The sequence below is a fragment of the Clarias gariepinus genome, chromosome 28 (genome assembly GCF_024256425.1).
Source record: "Clarias gariepinus isolate MV-2021 ecotype Netherlands chromosome 28, CGAR_prim_01v2, whole genome shotgun sequence".
Lineage (NCBI taxonomy): Eukaryota > Metazoa > Chordata > Actinopteri > Siluriformes > Clariidae > Clarias > Clarias gariepinus.
Genome location: NC_071127.1, coordinates 10,994,253 through 11,012,550, shown reverse-complemented (window position 1 = coordinate 11,012,550; position 18,298 = coordinate 10,994,253). Strand labels below are relative to the sequence as shown.

The 18,298-nt window shown below is 38.5% G+C and overlaps 1 protein-coding gene across 2 annotated transcripts; it reads left to right on the top strand.

Moving 5' to 3' along the window:
• Window positions 1-633: 633 nt before the first annotated feature.
• Window positions 634-16,939, top strand: khdrbs1b (KH domain containing, RNA binding, signal transduction associated 1b). Of its 2 annotated transcripts, XR_008356709.1 has the most exons (11): window positions 634-940; window positions 2,758-2,879; window positions 4,742-4,858; window positions 8,358-8,504; window positions 9,294-9,427; window positions 9,632-9,842; window positions 9,930-9,997; window positions 10,612-10,670; window positions 10,918-11,114; window positions 13,093-13,149; window positions 16,440-16,939. XR_008356709.1 is itself a non-coding variant. In XM_053489993.1 (9 exons), exons 1-9 carry the CDS (start codon window positions 847-849, stop codon window positions 11,022-11,024), a joined length of 1,059 nt encoding a protein of 352 aa, XP_053345968.1. In that variant the 5' UTR covers window positions 634-846; the 3' UTR covers window positions 11,025-12,151. The 2 variants fall into 2 exon arrangements, 1 of the variants encoding a protein (XP_053345968.1); XM_053489993.1 differs by lacking the exons at window positions 13,093-13,149; window positions 16,440-16,939 and having other exon boundaries at window positions 10,918-12,151.
• Window positions 16,940-18,298: the final 1,359 nt, after the last annotated feature.

The window sequence follows — 18,298 nt, the reverse complement described above, 5'->3', positions numbered from 1 at the left end:
AGATCCATAGACTATCCATAGATAAGAGTTGTTTATCCTTGAAAAGTTTTTGTATAGCACCAACATTATTCGCCTTAATGCCTTGCAGCTATGCGGTGCTGGAGCCAAGACAAGCCATTCTGGAATCTAGTAAGAATGTCCATTGTGTACACTTCTTTAGACTTGATGCTCAGATCATGCAATCAGTTGCTGTTTAAATCCACAGGGGGGCAGCAGATATCAATGTTTAGTTCTTAAATGCAATATTAAACCATTATTTTGAAGTTTGCTTTATCTTCTCCCCAAATTAACTTTGTATTGAGATTTATTAAAGCTATCTGTTCTGCCATGTGCTCATTCAGACACTGAACCTGATCATTTGCCTACATGATGAGGGATTTGAATAGAAAATCAGGTTTTATTATTCAGACAAATACACAGCGCTGATCAGATTTAAGAAACAAAAAAAATCATAAGAAGACCCTGAGCAAGACTTTATTACAGATTCATATTATAATCCTGCATTTTCAGCCTCAAAATAAACTTTTATCCCAAAGAAGTGGGCGGGGCTAGAGGAGCGGGTTCGTTGCGTGACATCACTTCCGCTCTCAGGGCGCCTTTTCGTCGCTCGCGAGCTGTATTGTTCTTCCATTTCCGCACGCCGCGCGCAGGACCGCTGCTGCACTTGTGAGCCGCTCAGCGTTTCTCCACAAACCGCGTCGTCTCCATCCATTTTTTCACCTCGACCGAGCTTGGAAGGAGAGAAAGAAAAAAAACTTGGATTTTTGCACTAGTTTCACGGCCGGATTTGTACAGCTTTGCGAGGTTTTCTATCGCTTTGTTAACTTTATTTACGAACTCCCCAAAATGGAGAACGAGAACAAGTACCTCCCGCAGCTCCTGGCGGAGAGAGACAGCCTCGACTCGTCCTTCATGCACGCCATGAAACTTTTATCTGCAGGTAAATACATTTGTTTGAAAAAAAGGTAAATTTTGCTTCTCGTTATATACATATAATATAATAATTCATCTGGTACAATCCTGAGCGGGGAGAACTGTGCTGCGGCTGTGTCTCAAATGACTCGGTTCTTTCCCTGTTTGCGTCCTACTCAGGGTGCGTCTAAATGGGCTTTTGCGCCCTACGTAGCTTGCTTTTATGTTTATTTGGGACAGAACCTTTGGGAAAGCGTCCTGTGTAAACTTGTGCAGTTATCTAGGGTAATTATAGAGAGAGGGAGAGGAAACCAGGTGCTAAAGAAGTACCCAGGTTCGTTTATATTATTCATTTTTAAAGTTTTATTTGGCGATTTTTTTGCCTGAATTACAAATCAATGCGGATATTTTTGCTATGGTGTGGACCTTTTTTTTCCTTCTAAATTGTGTTAATTACATCCCTAAAGTGTAAACATTTCGCCCAAATATAATCTATGAGCACACTCGGCGTATTACTAAACTGACGTTATACTTCTACTGGGATTGGGACTGAGCCGGTCAACGTTTTTTTTTTTTTTTTTTTTAACGTATATGGTGTACTGCGTATACGTTAAAAACCGTTGATTAGTTTCGTTCGAATCCGCTTGACGCTCCCTACGTAGATGCACTTACATGGCGCGTGCACTAATGAGCGCGCGCACTCTATGTAGTGCTCCCCCCATTCACCCTGCGCTGTAGATGAGGGAGAACGTGGCTGTATGGATCTGGAGCGGAGTTAGATTTACGAGGAGTGAGATTAGACACATGGCCTCCTCTTGCCTCCTTGTTTGAATCCCTGAGTGCATAAATTCACTGAATATCTTTAGTCTTTTCTGTCTTGCACAGTGCACTTAATGTTCTGTTCATAAACCAGGGGAAATGTTAGATTATCCCAGCTAGGGTGTATTTTTTCCAGCAGGAAATGTTTCTCCTTCTTTTTTTTTCTTTTTTATTATTTTCCTTTCGGCTGTCCTGTGCGCAGCAGATGTTTTTCATCATGAGTAGCCTTCTTACTGCGAGCGTTACTGTATGTATCGAAGGCGCACAGCTCGGCATCTGGATCTTCTCAAAGCTGTTGATGAACTCATGTTTCCTTAGATGTGTGTGTGTTTTAGGAGTTCCAACAGTGGCAGTCTGATTCTAATTATGATTTTTACATTTTCTTTTGTACCCGGTTGAGATCGACCAGATGAAGCGTTCTCCAGTCTCTCGAGAGCGGATTACGCTGTGTAACCTGGATTGACTCTGTAACCTCTCGAAATGGGTAGAACAGAAATGTGAAAGCACATAAGTGAGCTTATATTTCATAGGAAATATCAGCAATCTTTTGGAGTACTTTTGAGGTTTCAGATCACCCAAGGTCAGTGTGGTCAGACAGAGATGAGATATAGTAATGCTCAGACCATGCACTGATGTTAAGCCCTTCGTGCTGGGTGAAAAACGTGTGTGTGTTTCCCCAGAGCAGCACGGCTGTATCCATTGCCGCTTCTATTGTGTATAAACGACGATGTTATCCACTTTTTTCTTGACCCTTGCCCTCCTGTCTGAAAGCTTGTCAATTTATTAAAAAAAGGGCCATTGATCCTTTTCCTGATTGATTAACGAGGCACTAGTTAACATCAGCCTTGACTTCGCTTTCTGTACTCTGCAGTCGTTATTTGTCAAGCCGTCTTTCTCCTTCTCAGCCACGTCTATGTAAAGGAAAAACAATGTGCTGCTGTTTTGCTTGACTGGTCTGGATGAACTGATACTTGTTCTCTTATTTATTTATTTATTTATTTTTTGAATTTTCTCTCTTTCCTCTAGAAATCGAGAGGGTTCAGAAGGACGAGCCGGAAAAAGACAGCGAAACCTACTTGGATTTGTTCACAGCAAAGAATATCAAACTGAAGGAAAGAGTTCTTATCCCAGTCAAACAGTACCCAAAGGTCAGTGTTATATATTTTAAAAATCGTCCAAATATCAACACGTTTTGTGATTGAGCACTCACCTGTTATGTTGCCTGTCGGACGCTTGTGCATATTGGTTACTTAATTTAAGCTCAAAGTTAAAACACACACACACACACACGGATTCTGGTAAACTTATTATGATTAGCTGTTCAACTGAAAGAAAAGGAAATGCAAACCGAGATGATTATACCGAGGTCAGTCAGTGCAGCAAAGGAACAGCTTTTGTTTGTATTAAGATTCTTCAATGTGCCTCTTAGTTACACTTTGATTTTTAATTCTCCTTCTAAGATGGGGATTACATCTCAAACCTTCTTCCATTGAAGAACAGAAAACGCTCTTTTTGCACTGAGAGCAGTTGGAAGGAAGTTGTTTACCTTACTTTAATGTTGACGTTGCTTAAATAGTAACAGGTTTTTCCATAAAGATCATTTGATTCAGGAAGAAAAATGTTGTCGTTGGAAAATATTGCGCTCCCTAAATTCTTTAGGGAGATTATAATGCTTCATTTTTTTGACGTGTACTTTTTTTTTTTTCTTATCAAGCAGCCGCTCTGCTATTGAGCTGGAATGCCTGGTAATAAATCAGTAATCTGTTACAGAAAGTTTATTAACCTGTGTCAGAACACAAAGTGACCGTCTTTTTTTTTTTTTTTTTTTTTTTTCCACTGACATGAGTGGTTCAAATTGCACATGTTGGTAAAGTGACTTTCTATTCTATATAATTTACAATTATTTACATATTACATATTCACACTCCATCACAAGTGCTGCATTTGCACCATGGTTGAAAATGACTTCTCGAATCCTCTCTGAAAAGCCCCTTTGTCACACTTGATGGTCTCAATAGGGGTTTGTCTTCAGTGCTGGTTTCTCCTTCAGCTGTGACAAAGGGGATTTGAGAGTAGCGTCTAACAATGGGGGAAATGCACCACTGGTGAGGGAGACTATGATGTGCAGTACCTTTGTATAGAGGAAGAGTTACTCTACCTCAACATGTGTGATTTAAACCGCCCACATAAAGGTTATGCCCTCTTTTGCGTTATTTTCAGTAACTCAGTACATTGGAGCGTTAAGAAAGGGTGTTCAGGTGCTTGCTTATTTATTTATTTATTTATTTAAAATAAGAAGTCATTTGATAACCTTGTTTATACACTGATTATAAGTGTAAAAAAAGCTTAACCTTGTAAATGCCTTATTAACAACCTGATAATGTTATCCTGGCTGTTTTTGAATGTTGAGTGCTCTCAGTGCGAATGGAGCATTTAATAACTTCATCCCCAAATCACTCCACTTTTTAGTCATGCACTTGGAATTGTTCTTGTTTAGTTTATAGCGATAGAAGTAGGTCACGTCGAACCCTTTTATCATCGTTCTCACAAGACTAATCTGCTTTTACTGCCCTAGTTTACTCTTTCTGTGCTGCAGTTTTTATATAAAGTTGCTTACATTGTCAGATTTCCCATCACATCCAGCCCTGTTGTGCCAAGCACTTTAAGTGATTTATCTGTATCACAAGAGACAGAGGGAAAAAAAACACCAAAGAGTTGGATGGGATTGGCACACACAGAGCGCCCCTGCTGACTGTTTGTGCCGCTTAAATACACTTTTCCCTTCACTCCGAGACTCTTCGGCGCAATCTCTTAAAGCTGGAGAGTGTTTCTAGTTTAGCCCCTGTCGCACCCACCGGACACATAGATCACAGATCTGTCTAAAGTTATTGAACGTCGAGTCCCTCAGAAACCATTTCAGCCAATCCAGTGAGACAGTCGCTTCTAACACACCCTGAATTTAGTGTTTTAATCTCACCTGTGCTTTTATTTTTTTTATATTTATCCATAGTTTAACTTTGTTGGGAAGATTCTTGGGCCTCAAGGAAACACCATTAAGAGACTGCAGGAGGAGACAGGCGCCAAGATCTCAGTCCTGGGCAAGGGATCTATGAGAGACAAAGCGAAGGTAATGACACGCAGACACGGGTTGCTACGATTTCATGGTTAGTCGCCATGTCTAAATGCATTTCCATCTATTACTGTCTAAATGGGATTTATTATTTATTTAGTTTTATCGAGGCAAAGTCCTCACTCCAGAGGTTCCTATTTGCGTTTGTTTGTGCAACCTCTTTATTTTTGTTTCTTTTTGGTCAGATTTTTTAATTAATATTTTAATCTGCTTGTGATTTTAAAATGCTTGATTAATACTACAGCAGTGATGTTATTCAAAGATTTTTATGTTGCATAACATCAATTTACAGGTCAGTGCAGGGTTCCCCTATTTCTTTTAGTTTTTCCTTTCCTTCCTTTTTCTTTCTTTTTTTGTGAATATCCAGAATCAAACTTGCAAGACATGTAAGATCAAAAGATCTTAATCTTCTCCTTTTGTTATTTATTTTTTTATTTTTTTGTAGCTTCATTTGTTGAATAAATTCTGCATGATCGTGAATTAAAATAGTTTTTGGGATGTGTATTAGAGCCTTCCTATTACTGATGTCTGGACTGATAGATTACATCAGATCCATGTTGACGTTACTTGGTGTTCAACTATTGAGGTCTGGAATAATTTAAAAGGCCATAATTTTCTTGGGCATGTTATATCTTTTTTTTTTGGAAAAAGGATGAAATTCCTGGTGTGATTTTTCAAAGGCAAAAAAAAAATCTTTTGCACTTAAAACGGAAAACTGCTGCTCTAATTTGTCTAATCGTTGTGGTCTCATTAGGACGTTGCGATGCTAACTGTTTCCGACTCGTTTCGGCTTCAGCTCAAGGCGCTGCATGCATATAAAGGCCTGTAATTGACTAGATTAGGGCTTAAATGAGCCATTATTGCTCTTACGATAACCCAGCCCCTCCACACGCACAATGCTCTGCATTGTGTTAACGAGTTTAAGTCATCTGATGTAAAGTAAGGAAGCACAATGCAAGTGTAAGGGTCAGTGGTGGTTTTGTCTAAACGTAGACCACGTACCTATAAAACAATTTGTAATGTCTTTAAAGGTCTATACTTTGTTTGTGGTATAAAAAAAAATTCGCCATCATCAGCTAAAAAGAATATGGAATACAGATGGCTTTTGCTTATTAAGCTTAGAGCAGCATCCTGTCTATCAACTTTCAAACGATCGCGATCTGAACAGATGGAAATGTAGCGTTCTGACTGGTAGGCTTTTGCTGTTCTCATGGTAACGGGTCTTCTTTACAAATTTTCTTCCTGCATCAGGGCGTCTCATGAAATCTTTCCAAGTTTAGATATTCTTCTAAACTTTCTTTAAATCCCATGTGTCTCAGTAAGTCAATTTCAGTTGAGTTCACGCAACAAGTTCAACCCTTCACACAGCCTCTTTGGCCCGCGTCTCATCACACATCTGTTGATGCCGCCTGAGCGCTAATGGCATGCCGCTAAAACAGAATTGATGAATGACTTAAATAATCTGATGAAATATTAATGAATTCCCGGATCTGCATTCACAGCTCGTATTCAACATCGCCTGTCCGTGTGCTTGGCAGCGGTCTAAAGCGCCCGGATGTTCCACCGACACCTGTTGTTTTAATGTCGTTCCATACAGCGATCACAGAAAATTTGGCCCGTTCTTATTCGCGCCTGACTGCCTGATGATGGATTAACAGTCAGGTGAGTATGGACAGGGCTGGGAAAGGCAAAATGGAGTCAATGAGTAAGGCATGTACCCTGAGGAATGATGCGTAATCAGCCCCCGTTGTGTCTACGACGATGGAGTTCACATCCTGTATTCATAATTTCAATATTTGTAAAACTGCTACATTTTGATTAAAGTAATTGTGGTTGGAGGACAGGTGGTCATTAATTTAAGAGCACAATGATTACAGGAGGGGTGTTGCTTAGCCAGAAATGGATTATCTTAGTTATCTGGTGTGGATCTGTCACGAATGTCATGGTACTCTTTGTGTTTAATGATAAAGTTAAGATTGTGCAAGGAGCAGCAGAGGTATTAATTTAACGTATACAACTGTGAATTTCCAAAAGGATTTTAGTGACGTTTACGAGAACAGTAGAAGATTCTGTATGATTTTTTTATTTTTTTTTAAGGACAAGTGCAACAGGAAGGCGTTGAGGGATTTAAAAAAAAAAAAAACTTTTTTAAGAGGGCCTCTCAGCCAGAGTACTAATGATTAAAAAAAACAAACATTTATTTAATTGTTGTGCACTCTGTTTTACGATGATTCGCCGAATGATCTAAATCTTGCACCTGCACCTATCACTAACAGCTAGTGATGACGGAGTCATCAGTACAGATCTCTCTTCATGGGCGGCATGCCTGAGAACTTGAGAACTCAATGAGGATTCATTTTTTTACCCATCACAGTGGGAGAGTTCTGGGGCCTAGTCCTGATGTTTTTTTGTTTTTACGCACACAATTTGTAGTTTTGCTCACCCTACTGCACGCTCGTTTGTCGTTGCACTGTGCTCAATATGGGTTGCCAGATAATCACACTTGTGGTTCTTGAGCAATTATTGGAAAGCAAATTTGTTTCCATTAAAATCCAAAGTTTACTAGAGGTCCCTAGGTCGAGGTGCAAACAATGGGCTGATCAATCCATTATCTATTACTGACTTAAAACTCGAGCTTATTCTCATCCAGGATGTGGTCTCTTTCTCTCTCTCTCTCTCTCTCTCTCTCTCTCTCTCTCTCTCTCTCTCATTTAGCTATCTTTAAAAGCTATTTTGACTTTGTATTTAATGTTTAGGAATATTCAGTTTTTTTAAAAAAGAAAAAAATGCATTATGGTTCCATAGTCAGTAAGTATTCACGTAAAATAATAATCTCAATATTTCCCAATATCATCGTGACTGTGATATTTGCCAGAATGAAGTGAACCTAGTAATCTTCCAACCATACAGTGCGACAACTCAACTTCTTTTAATCAAGTTTTCATTTGGCTGCACTACACAGGATTTCAGGTTCTGTAGTTTACGATGTCTCGTCTACATTGATGAGCTGTACGTCAATCAAAGCTGTTTCTCTGTGCTGTATTTCAATGTTCAATGAAAACTATGTGATGCAGACCTGATTGACAAGCTGTAGATTTTTGCCGCTTGGTTTTGGTCATTGACTTTTTAAACGAGCAATAATAAAAGATCTGCTTCTACGTATCCGATCTTTTAGCAGCTGGGTCGGCTGGTTTCGGTTTAATTAAATTTGTCTCAGAACAATATAATTCACACGGGTGACTGTAAACACAATAAACTAGGCTACAAAAACATAATTGAGGGCTCTGCCTGCATTATGCCTACCCTAAACCGAGGGAAGCTTGTGAGCTTATGTTTTTATTTATCTCTTGGTAGATTTTAGAAATGCGCAGGCAGATGCTATACTCATTGCTGTTATAAGCCCTCAGCTCCCTGTTGCTGATAATCGGTTTAAGTTTGTAGCCCCCATTTCGGAACAGAGCCGCCCGTAAAATGTGTTTTAATGTGTGTTTATCAGGAAGAGAGCTTGAGGAAAAGCGGCGAGCCCAAATACGCCCACCTGTCCATGGAACTCCACGTGTTCATTGAAGTATTTGCTCCAGCGCCTGAAGCGTACATGCGCATGGCCCACGCTATGGAGGAGGTTAAGAAGTTCCTCTTCCCTGTAAGTATCAATTAAAAAGCTCTCCCAGAGCCACAGGATGGATCGTTCATTAGAGCCAAAAGGGCTGATGTTTAAAAACTGATTAACCACTCATGCTGCTAAATTAGAGCTTTGGCTTGCGTAAGCTGTGGCTGCAGTTTAATGCTTAAGAGTGAGAAGTCCAGATAGCAGGCAGCACTATTCTCACTCGATTATGGACCGTCATCACGCTCGCATCAGTCTTGTGGATTGATTGCTTTATGTAATGGCACCTCAGATTTGTGTTTTGCTGCTGATACTTAAGTGTTTCAGTTAATAGGTGATCTTAGATTTCCTGGATGCAGTTTGGCCAGTTTGGAGAGAAACCAATGTTGCACTTAGATGTGAGAACAAAGTGTTAAATTCAAATATTCAAATTTAAATTTTATTTGTCGCATACACGGAATGATATGCAGTGAAATTTTTGCTGCCCATGACCTAAAAAAAAGGTTCAATAATTTAAATAAGAAATATTTAAATGAAATAATGAGAATATAATAATAAAAGTAAAAATACAGTGAAACCTTGGATTACGAGCATAATTCGTTCTGGGAGTGGGCTCGTATTCCAAAAAACTCGCAAACCAAATAAAATTTTCCCATTAAAAAATAATGCAAACTCAAACTATTTGTTCCACAGCCCAAAAAAATAAAATAAATTAACGTGCACTTTACCTTTAAAAAAATTCAGACAGATGTGCTTCCGTTTGTGCACGCGGGCTTATGTGTGCTTGCAAGTAATAAAAATTGCCCTGCTATTCTCTCTCTTAAGGACATGATGGATGAGATTTGCCAGGAGCAGTTCATGGAGATGGGGTATCTCAACGGCAGCCACGAACACAGTGTCCGAGGAAGAGGAGGCCCGATGGCAAGGGGGCGTGGAGGCCCCCCGCCTCCACCACCCAGGTATATCAAACATCTAATAAAGTTAAATTAGGAACGTATAAAGAAGCTGTTATTACATATTACATTACATATGTAACTATATATTCATACAGTTTGTTTTGAATCGTTATTAGGGATCATTTGTCAACCGTCATGATCGAAGTCTTAAAATTGTTATTCATCTTTGAGGTTTATCTTATTTATCCCTATATTTTGATGCTCCAGGGGTCGAGGCATGGCACCAATGCGCGGCGGTGTTCCTCGTGGTGGTCCAGCCAGAGGTGGAGCAGTGAGAGGAGCTCCAGCAGGACGCGGAGGACCACCAGCTCAGCCTGGCCGGGGCGCGGCCGCCAGCAGAGCCCGCGTGGCAGCACCTGGAGCGCAGAGGATGCCTCCTCCGCCACGTCCTCCTGCCCAGGAGTCTTACGAAGACTATGTGAGTGTGAACCACGGTATCGCCAAAAGTGTGCTCAGGATTTATTATTTTTGAACTAACACAACGGATATTGTTCTGTTTGCTCAGTCCTACGACGAAAGCTACACAGAGTCCGGCTATGAATCCTACGACAGCTATTACAGTCAGCCACAGGCGTGAGTTTGAAGCACTTTTTAATTCTCTTATTTATAAGAACGCACCACTAGGGCATTCTGGTTCACCACTGGCTTTGGGGAAACCCGGCTGTATTTAAGAGATTAGATCAGGACTTTTGAGGATACACCCTGACCTGCTTTGTTGGCTGTTTTTTTTGGCCTCCCCCCTGCTGTAAGAATGCCTGAATCAGCTAACATGGATTTCTGCCAACACCATGGACTTTTATTAGGTCTTAAGACTTTTTTTTTTAAACCTGTGAGTTTAGACATTCTGAGCACAGAGTACCTGTTCATTGGCATTTTCCAATTTGGTATGAAACTCTTATAGATCTCAGCAAAGTTATGACTTATTCACCAGTCAAGGTTATGTATTTACAGTGTAACGTTGCTTGCTCTTTATCGCTTTCATTTAGTTTATTCTGCATTCGTTTTGCTCAAGGACAGTGTTTAGGGTGACGTGCAGAAAACAAAAGAAATTTACATTTTTTTTATTTTGTCAGTCAGTAGTTATGGGACTGTCTTGGCCTCTCGTAATTCAATTTAAGTTCAGTATAGAGGGCTAGTGAAAGCAGCTTCCTTTTTAAGATTTTTATTTATTTATTTTTTACCTGCAGAGAACCAGAGTATTATGACTATGGACACGGGGAAACACAGGAAGGATATGAAAACTATGGTGAGTGTTAAAAAGCTTTTTTTTTATTATTTTTTTTTAATAAATCTTCCAGATTTAGTTTTTAGGCGTTTTGATGAATTGAAACACTTTTTCATTTGAAATCAATGAGATCGTTATTTTAGTAATATCAGACTAGTCATATCAGTCATTCTGTGCTTAAGTGTTTTTTTATTTTTTATTAATGTTTTGGAAGGTTTAGGGTTTCTAGAATATGGCTTTATTTTGTTTGTGTGTTGCACCATCGTAGCTCAAGATGACTGGAACGGAACACAGCGCGCCGCCACAGCCGGGAAAGCGGTTACTCCGAGACAAACGAAGGGAGCGTACAGGGAACACCCGTACGGACGATACTGACCTCTCGACAAGCACACCGTCATCACCCATAATGTCCCATCATGACGACTGTCTCCCACGGCAGCTCGCTCTTTAAGCAACCTGACAAAAGTAATTGTCCGCCTTTCCGTTTCGCATTTCTGCTCTGGACATTTTTTTTTTCTTTTAGAAGGAAACCTGAAAAATCAGCAACTGAATGCATCCGGGACTCAATCGAAAGTGCAAGACAGTTTGGGGGTGGGTGGGTGGGTGGTGATGATGGTTTAGGTATTTAAAAAAAAACAGCCTGTTCTTATTTTCAGTTTTATACTTCTAATCTCTCTCTGCTTTAATCTCTGCTTTTTTGCATTGTTTTTTTTCTTTTCTTTTTTTTTGTCCTCTTATTGCTTTGGTTAACTATTTAAATTGAAGAGATAAAGCCTGACTTGTTGATGAGTTGCAGATTCCCAGTAGGCTACATTTCAAAATTCTCTATTAATATTTAATATTAGGACTTCAAAAAAGCCATTAAACCAAATCAATTACGTTACAATGTAAAGGAGCGGTAATTAAGGAAAGGAAAAACCCTCTTTATTAATGACATTGACGACAATTGATTATTTGTTTTAAATAGTCTTAAAAGATTAGTTTAGCATTAGGCTTTAATATATTTTACATGATATTTTAGAGTTTTGAAATATAGCCCTAATAGACACTGTTGAGATGGACTGTCCTCAAATCCTTAATTTGTTAAAATAAGTTATGGCTCTTCAAAATCTGTTCTGTAAAATGCTAATTGTGTTTGGATAATTGTGTTTTAAAGATATAAAATAAATCCGATTTTTCATAGCTATAATACCATGTTATATAAAATGCATGCTCAAACTGTTTAAGAAGGATTGGGACAACAATCTCTACAAGGGTCATCTCTTTCTAATGTAAAGGGATCCTGCAGCTAAATCCGAATTTCTTGTACATACTTAAAAGAAAGAAAAAAAAAGAAGAAAAATTCAAATACGCCCAAACTGTACTTACTGCCATCTAGTCTCTGTACGCTCTCCAGAAAATGCAGAATGCTACCTGTGTAAGCTTGCCTAAATAGGTAACTAAATCTGTCCAAAAATGTTTTGCAGCAATTGTCAATAAAGCCTAGATTGTTTTTTATGAAACTCTTAACCTGGTTTATTTTTCTGTTTCTGTCATCATAAAAGCTGAACTGGCCTTTTAAATAACCTGATAACCTTTAAGTACATCAACCATTTTTTTTTATCTTCAAAACAGCTTAAATTTAAAAATGGTGCATGTAGACTGGAGACGTAAATGGCACTAAAGGACTGTTCAGTGTTTCCTCTGTTAATAAAAAGCGCCATTTAATCTTTCTCTCTCTTTTTATACTTAAAAAGGACCCTAGAGGTAAGACCCTGTGCCTTTTAAAATAACCCCGGATAGCTTCCTAATGTCTTTAGACAGCTAAGCATTCAGTGCTTGGGTATGTATAAAACTTTTCTTGAATGCCGTTTTATTCTTTTGGTCTTACGATGACAAATGTTATTGACTAGTTTGAAATAACTTGAGTTTTTAATAAAGTTTAGCTTTTATATTTGTCAAGTTTGAATCTGCTTTTCTTAATGAAAGTAATGACTGAGAAAAGGAGAGGACTGCTAAACCATCAGTGCAGCATTGTAAAGGTAGCTCTAACCCTAAATTTGTATTTAGCCAGTGTATGTCATGTCTCTTATCTAAATCTCTTGTCGTGTAATGAATTAAACGTTTCAGTCACACAAAAAATATATATAAAAGTAACGGGGGTAAAAATTTTAAATTAAAATATATATTTTGGTATGCTAACTCGGCTTAGTCTTAGATCAGATATGTAATGCAACTCTTGCTAAACGTTTTCTGTACCAGTGTGTGGTGTTAAAGCTGCTGCTACTACTTTTTTCTTTTGCCTAATTGAAGTGAAACTTGTACATAATTCCATAATTGTTTTTAAGACACTTCTTGGAAAGCTTGAGTTGCATGACCTATACGTGTTTCTATAGCTGCATGATGTTCTTGTGTACCAAAAGCACTTTGTTCGATGAGTTCAGAGTCTGCTTTCTTTTCTTAGGGAACTGTTCCTCACGAGAGCCAAAGATGGAATCAGGGTTTGCCGCTTTTTTCTCAGGTCAGTGTACATTTCCATTTTTACTTATCTTTAATTCATTGGGGATTTTTCCACTGACGCTGCGTTTGTGCTGGAGCCTCATTTCAAACTATTCCACACTTTTACACCACAAAGTGACCGGTTCTTGGCTACGTGGCTGATTTGTAGATCTCGGTTGAGCAACTGCAGTGACGCAAGAAATATCTTATCCGAAACATTCAGCCTAATTGTTACAATGACCTTCTTCTTTTTAAAACTAAATTTCTCTGGAAGGACCTGCATTTGTATACAAGGACCTGATTGGCTCTTACATTTTATGATGTAATAACACTGGAAAAATCAGTTTTTTCAATAGAGTGAACAGTTGGTAATTTTCTAATTACACATGTTTTATTCTGTTGCAACGGTTCTATTCTTAACGGCCGCTTTATTAGAAACACCTGTGCACCTGCTCATTTATTTACTCAGCCAATCCCTATGCAGATACGGGTCAAGAGCTTTAGGTAATGGTCAAATCATACATTGGGTGAATGATGGGTCTTGGTGACCTCAGCTTCTGGCATGATTGTTGGTGCCAAATGGACTGGTTTGAGCGTATTAGGAACAGTTCATCTCCTAGGAATTTATCATACAAGTTCACACAGGAGGTTGCAGATATTAACTGAGGCTCGACTTACGTGCATAAAAAATGAGCAGGTGTTCCGGTGTACGTACATGTACTGGGTAATGAGTTTATATTTGTTTTACATTCATTTATTTGAATAAGCTCCTGTTAACACTCTACTATCAGTCCCTTACCAGTCTTTGGAAGACTTTTTTTTTTTTTTTTTTTTTTTAAATTAATTTTTTTGTTAATGTTTTCTCTTTGCCACTACTACCAAGAAGACGGAGTACAAAATCATCCGTCCTAAAGACTTTTAGTTTTGGAATTTTTTCGCTTACTAAATAGAATCTAGAAACTCCATCCATATTTGTTAAATAATGGATTTATAATTGGACATTTTGTCATAGCACTATACATTTATAATTCCTAACATGTTTGTTAGGGTTATCTGGTATAGAAGTTCCTGAGGTGTTACTGAAGAAACCATTGTATTTTAACATGCAGGTTAATTTAATTTACCATATTTAAGCCTGTAACCTGTCTTGTTTAATAGATTGCAATTATGCTGTGGTGTATGCACTGATCAGTCAAAACATTAAATTAGTGAAGTGGTTAATTGTAGTGATTGCAGCAAGTCTGAAAAAGGCCAAATTCTGGTGATCAAAAGAGCAGGTCTTCTGGGGTGTTCCTGTTACACAGTTGGTTGGTCCCTACCAAAAGTGCTTTAAAGAAGGGCAACTGGTAAACTGACGAGGTTAGGGAACAAAGACTAGCCCATCTACAGAACTGGCCTGGAGCGAAATATATATAAAATACTGTGCAAAAGTCATATTATGCTGTACCAATTTCGTTATATATGTTTATCGTGTCTGTATAATTATGTTAATATCATTCAGTATTTCCATATATAACTTAAAAATAAATAACATTACAGGAGAATATATGCATGGCTGTAAAGAAAAAATATAGTACAAGACAAACCAGTTTTCAGATAAAAACAACAAACTTAATGTACGCTCCTGGGATTTGCATAAAAATAGAAAAGTGAGTGTGACAGAGTTACCAGAAGAACTCATTCTCCAGCAAGCTCAGTAAAACCTAACAACCGTTTCCTTATAAATCTGCACAAATCTGTCTAAAACTGATTTTAAGCAATGAGTTTTCACTCCAAATATTGTCTTTATTTTATTACTCTTAATTACTCTTTATAGAAGTTTCTTTTATGCAGAAATGTTTTCAAAAGCGTCTTTTGTTTATGCTATATTTTTGTACGTGCCCAAGACTTTTGCACAGTGCTACAAGTAAAATAGTTGAGAGATAGATAGATAGATAGATGGATAGATGGATAGATATAATTATGTATGTGTATAGAGAGTCAACCAAAAATGTATACAAACGTTAGAAAAAGAAAAAACTTGTATGAATATTTTAATACTAAATTCCTTCCTTTATCAATTATAGTATTTCCTCCCATAGTACAAAAATATGCAGGTTAGGCTAATTGGCGTTTCTTTAGTTTGTGAATGAGTGTGTGTGTGTGCCCTATGATGGATTGGCACCCTGTCCAGGGTGTACCCTGCCTCGTGCCCTAAGCCTCCTGGGACAGGCTCCAGGTCTCCGCGACCCTGAATACAGGATAAAGTGGTGTTTTGGTATAAAGCGGACAATTATAGTATTATTATTATTATTACTATACCAACATAATAGATACATTTATACATACAATCCCCCCCCCCTAAAGTGTGTATACTTTAAAAAAAAAAAAAAAAAAAAAATTATGTATGTATAAATAAATATAATGTAAGGCTGACTATGATAAAAGTGGCAGGACACAAAGACCTTTGTAGCTTGTGTATGGTGCTGTGTAGCTACAGATCTGTCAGAGTTTCTATGCTGACCCTAGTACACCACTACAGTTTGCATGTGAGCATTAAAACTGGACCATGGGCCACTGAAAGATAGATTGGTGGTCTGGTCTGATAAATTAGCTCTACCTTCACTTACTTCATCACACTCCTTTAAGTCTGTGGCTTCCTTCAGCAAGATAATGCCCCCTGCCACGTTGCAAAAATGTTCAGGGTTGGTTTTAAGTACCACATAGTTCAAGGTTGACGCGGCCTTTAAAATCTCGACATTTAAATTCCTTAAATGTCACTGCGATCAAGCAGTTGTGGGATGTGCTAGATAAACGTCTGATCCACAGAGGCAATACCTCATAACTCGCAGTACTTAAAGGATCAGTTGGATCAACGTCTTGACGTCTCGGTACACCCTCCGGGTTTGTATAAAGTCCATTCCTTCATGGGTCAGACCTGTTTTGGTTCGTCGAAAGGGGGCTTACACAATATTTGGCAGGTGGTTTTAATGTTCTGGCTGTTCGGCGTGAATTTATTTGGGAAGTCTAATTCTTCAAAATAAATAAGCAGTCTTAATCCTGTTTACATTGAATAAGCATACTTTTTCATTTATTTATTTAAAAAAAAAAGTTTTTGCGTTAATGCGTACAAACCAGACATAAATTATGGGAACCAGCAGCGACTCAGTGTCTGTGGAAAAACCATGTTAAAGTGGTTTCGAGCACATTACTGTTCATTCTGGTGTGTTTTGGACTCAAATGTCTCGGAATAGCTGTATATTTGATTGTTTTAGTGTTTCATATTGCTGCATGTCCTAGTCATTGTTACCGATTTGATTTGATTTCCTGCAGGGAAGACCGATTTGCCGTAAAGAGGCGGTCTTAAATTTCAGCAGTCAGGCTGTTTTTGGGGAAAGAACTCCTGAAATCTGCAGAGAATGGGAATCGAACCGAAGTTCTACCGGACGCCTTTCAAGAAGCCGGAGTGCTAGGAAAGTGCATCCTGCGCGTCTTAAAAAGGAAAGAAAAAGGAAATCGATGCTCTCCTCGGTGCTGCTGCCAACGCACGCGGGCACTTATTGAGCTGGAGCGGAAAGCGGCTTACGTGTCCTACAGCGTCCAGTGGTCGTGTTTGTGTGCGTGTATGTGGTCATGTATTGGAAATGTGTCTGGCTCATTGTGGTCTTTGTAAAGCTTAGGTTCTTATTTATTTATTTTGTTCAGGTCTCTCTCTCTAAAGCACCCTAAATGCTGTCCTGTAAATGACCAGTGCTGTTTTTTTTTAATATCATGTTCTCTGCTTGTCTACCTCATTTTAAGAACACAGTGGGGAATATATATACGGTGTATATATATATATATATATATATATATATATATATATATATATATATATATATATATATTTTTTTTTTTTCTTTCTTGCACCTGTCTGAGTAAATGATTGTGTGTCTGTGTACCTCCGTCACATTTTACAGTATTTACTTGACACTCCTTAAACTTGCACTTTGCTGTACGTTATAAATTTGTACTCTGATACATAAAGACAGACATGAAAACCAACCAAATCTGTGCACTTTAATGATTGTTGTGTCTAACAATAAATGCAGTTGCCATGGCAATAACCAAATTATGAATAATTCTACCTGTTTTCTCTGAATTCTAGGACTAATTCATGCCGCTACACATGCACAAACACACTTTCATTGTATTATACAGTGCTGATAGAAAGCTCTCACACCCCATCAAGTTTTCCACGGTTTGTTGTTTCGCACTTTTCCTAAAAAGCATTCAAATCCTTTTTACATACATTTTTCCACAATGTTGGTGTTTGGGGTTTTCATTTAGTTATAAAGAAAAGACAAAGATTTAAAGGTCATTTACATAGGTATTCAGACCCTTTGTTATAATGCTTGCAATTAAGCCCTGGTGCATCCTACTCCTGGTGATCGTCTGTGAGATGCTTCTTGTGCCTAAATCAATCCAATAACTTGGACATGCACACCAGCAGACATAAGGTGTATGTCAGAGTGAAAAAGCCATGAGGTCGAGAGAATTGTCTAAACATTGTAAGACAGGATTTTGTCAAGACAGATCTTGTGAAAGACTTGAGGAACCTTCTGGAGTTTCTTACATCAGTCTCAAATGGAAGTGATCTGGAACAACAAACAGTTTTTCCAGATCAGGCCACCCTGGGAATGAATGATTTTGGTCAGAGATGTAACTAATAACCTAAGGGTCACTACAAATGAGATGCAGTTTCCTTGTAAGAAGGACAAGCATCACTGCACCACTCCACCAATCAGACTTGTATGCCTTCTACCAGGCAGAAGCTGTTTTTTAGTAAAAAGCACCTGAAGGTCTTTTAAGCCACGAGAAGCAAAATTCTCTGGTTTGACGACATACAGATTGAACAACTGAAAATCAGGAACTTTATTAAACTTCTCGACAGTCAAACACATTTACATTTAGGCATTTGGCAGACGCTCTTATCCAGAGTGACTTACATTTTTTATCTGATTACACATCTGAGCAGTTGAGGGTTAAGGGCCTTGCTCAAGGGCCCAACAGTGGCAACTTGGTGGTTGTCGGGTTTGAACCTGGAATCTTCCAAACCGTAGTCCAATGCCTTAACCACTGAGCTACCCCTGGCCCTAGGTGGGGGCAGCATCATGCTGTCAGGATGCTTTGCCGTTCAGTCAGTGTAGAGG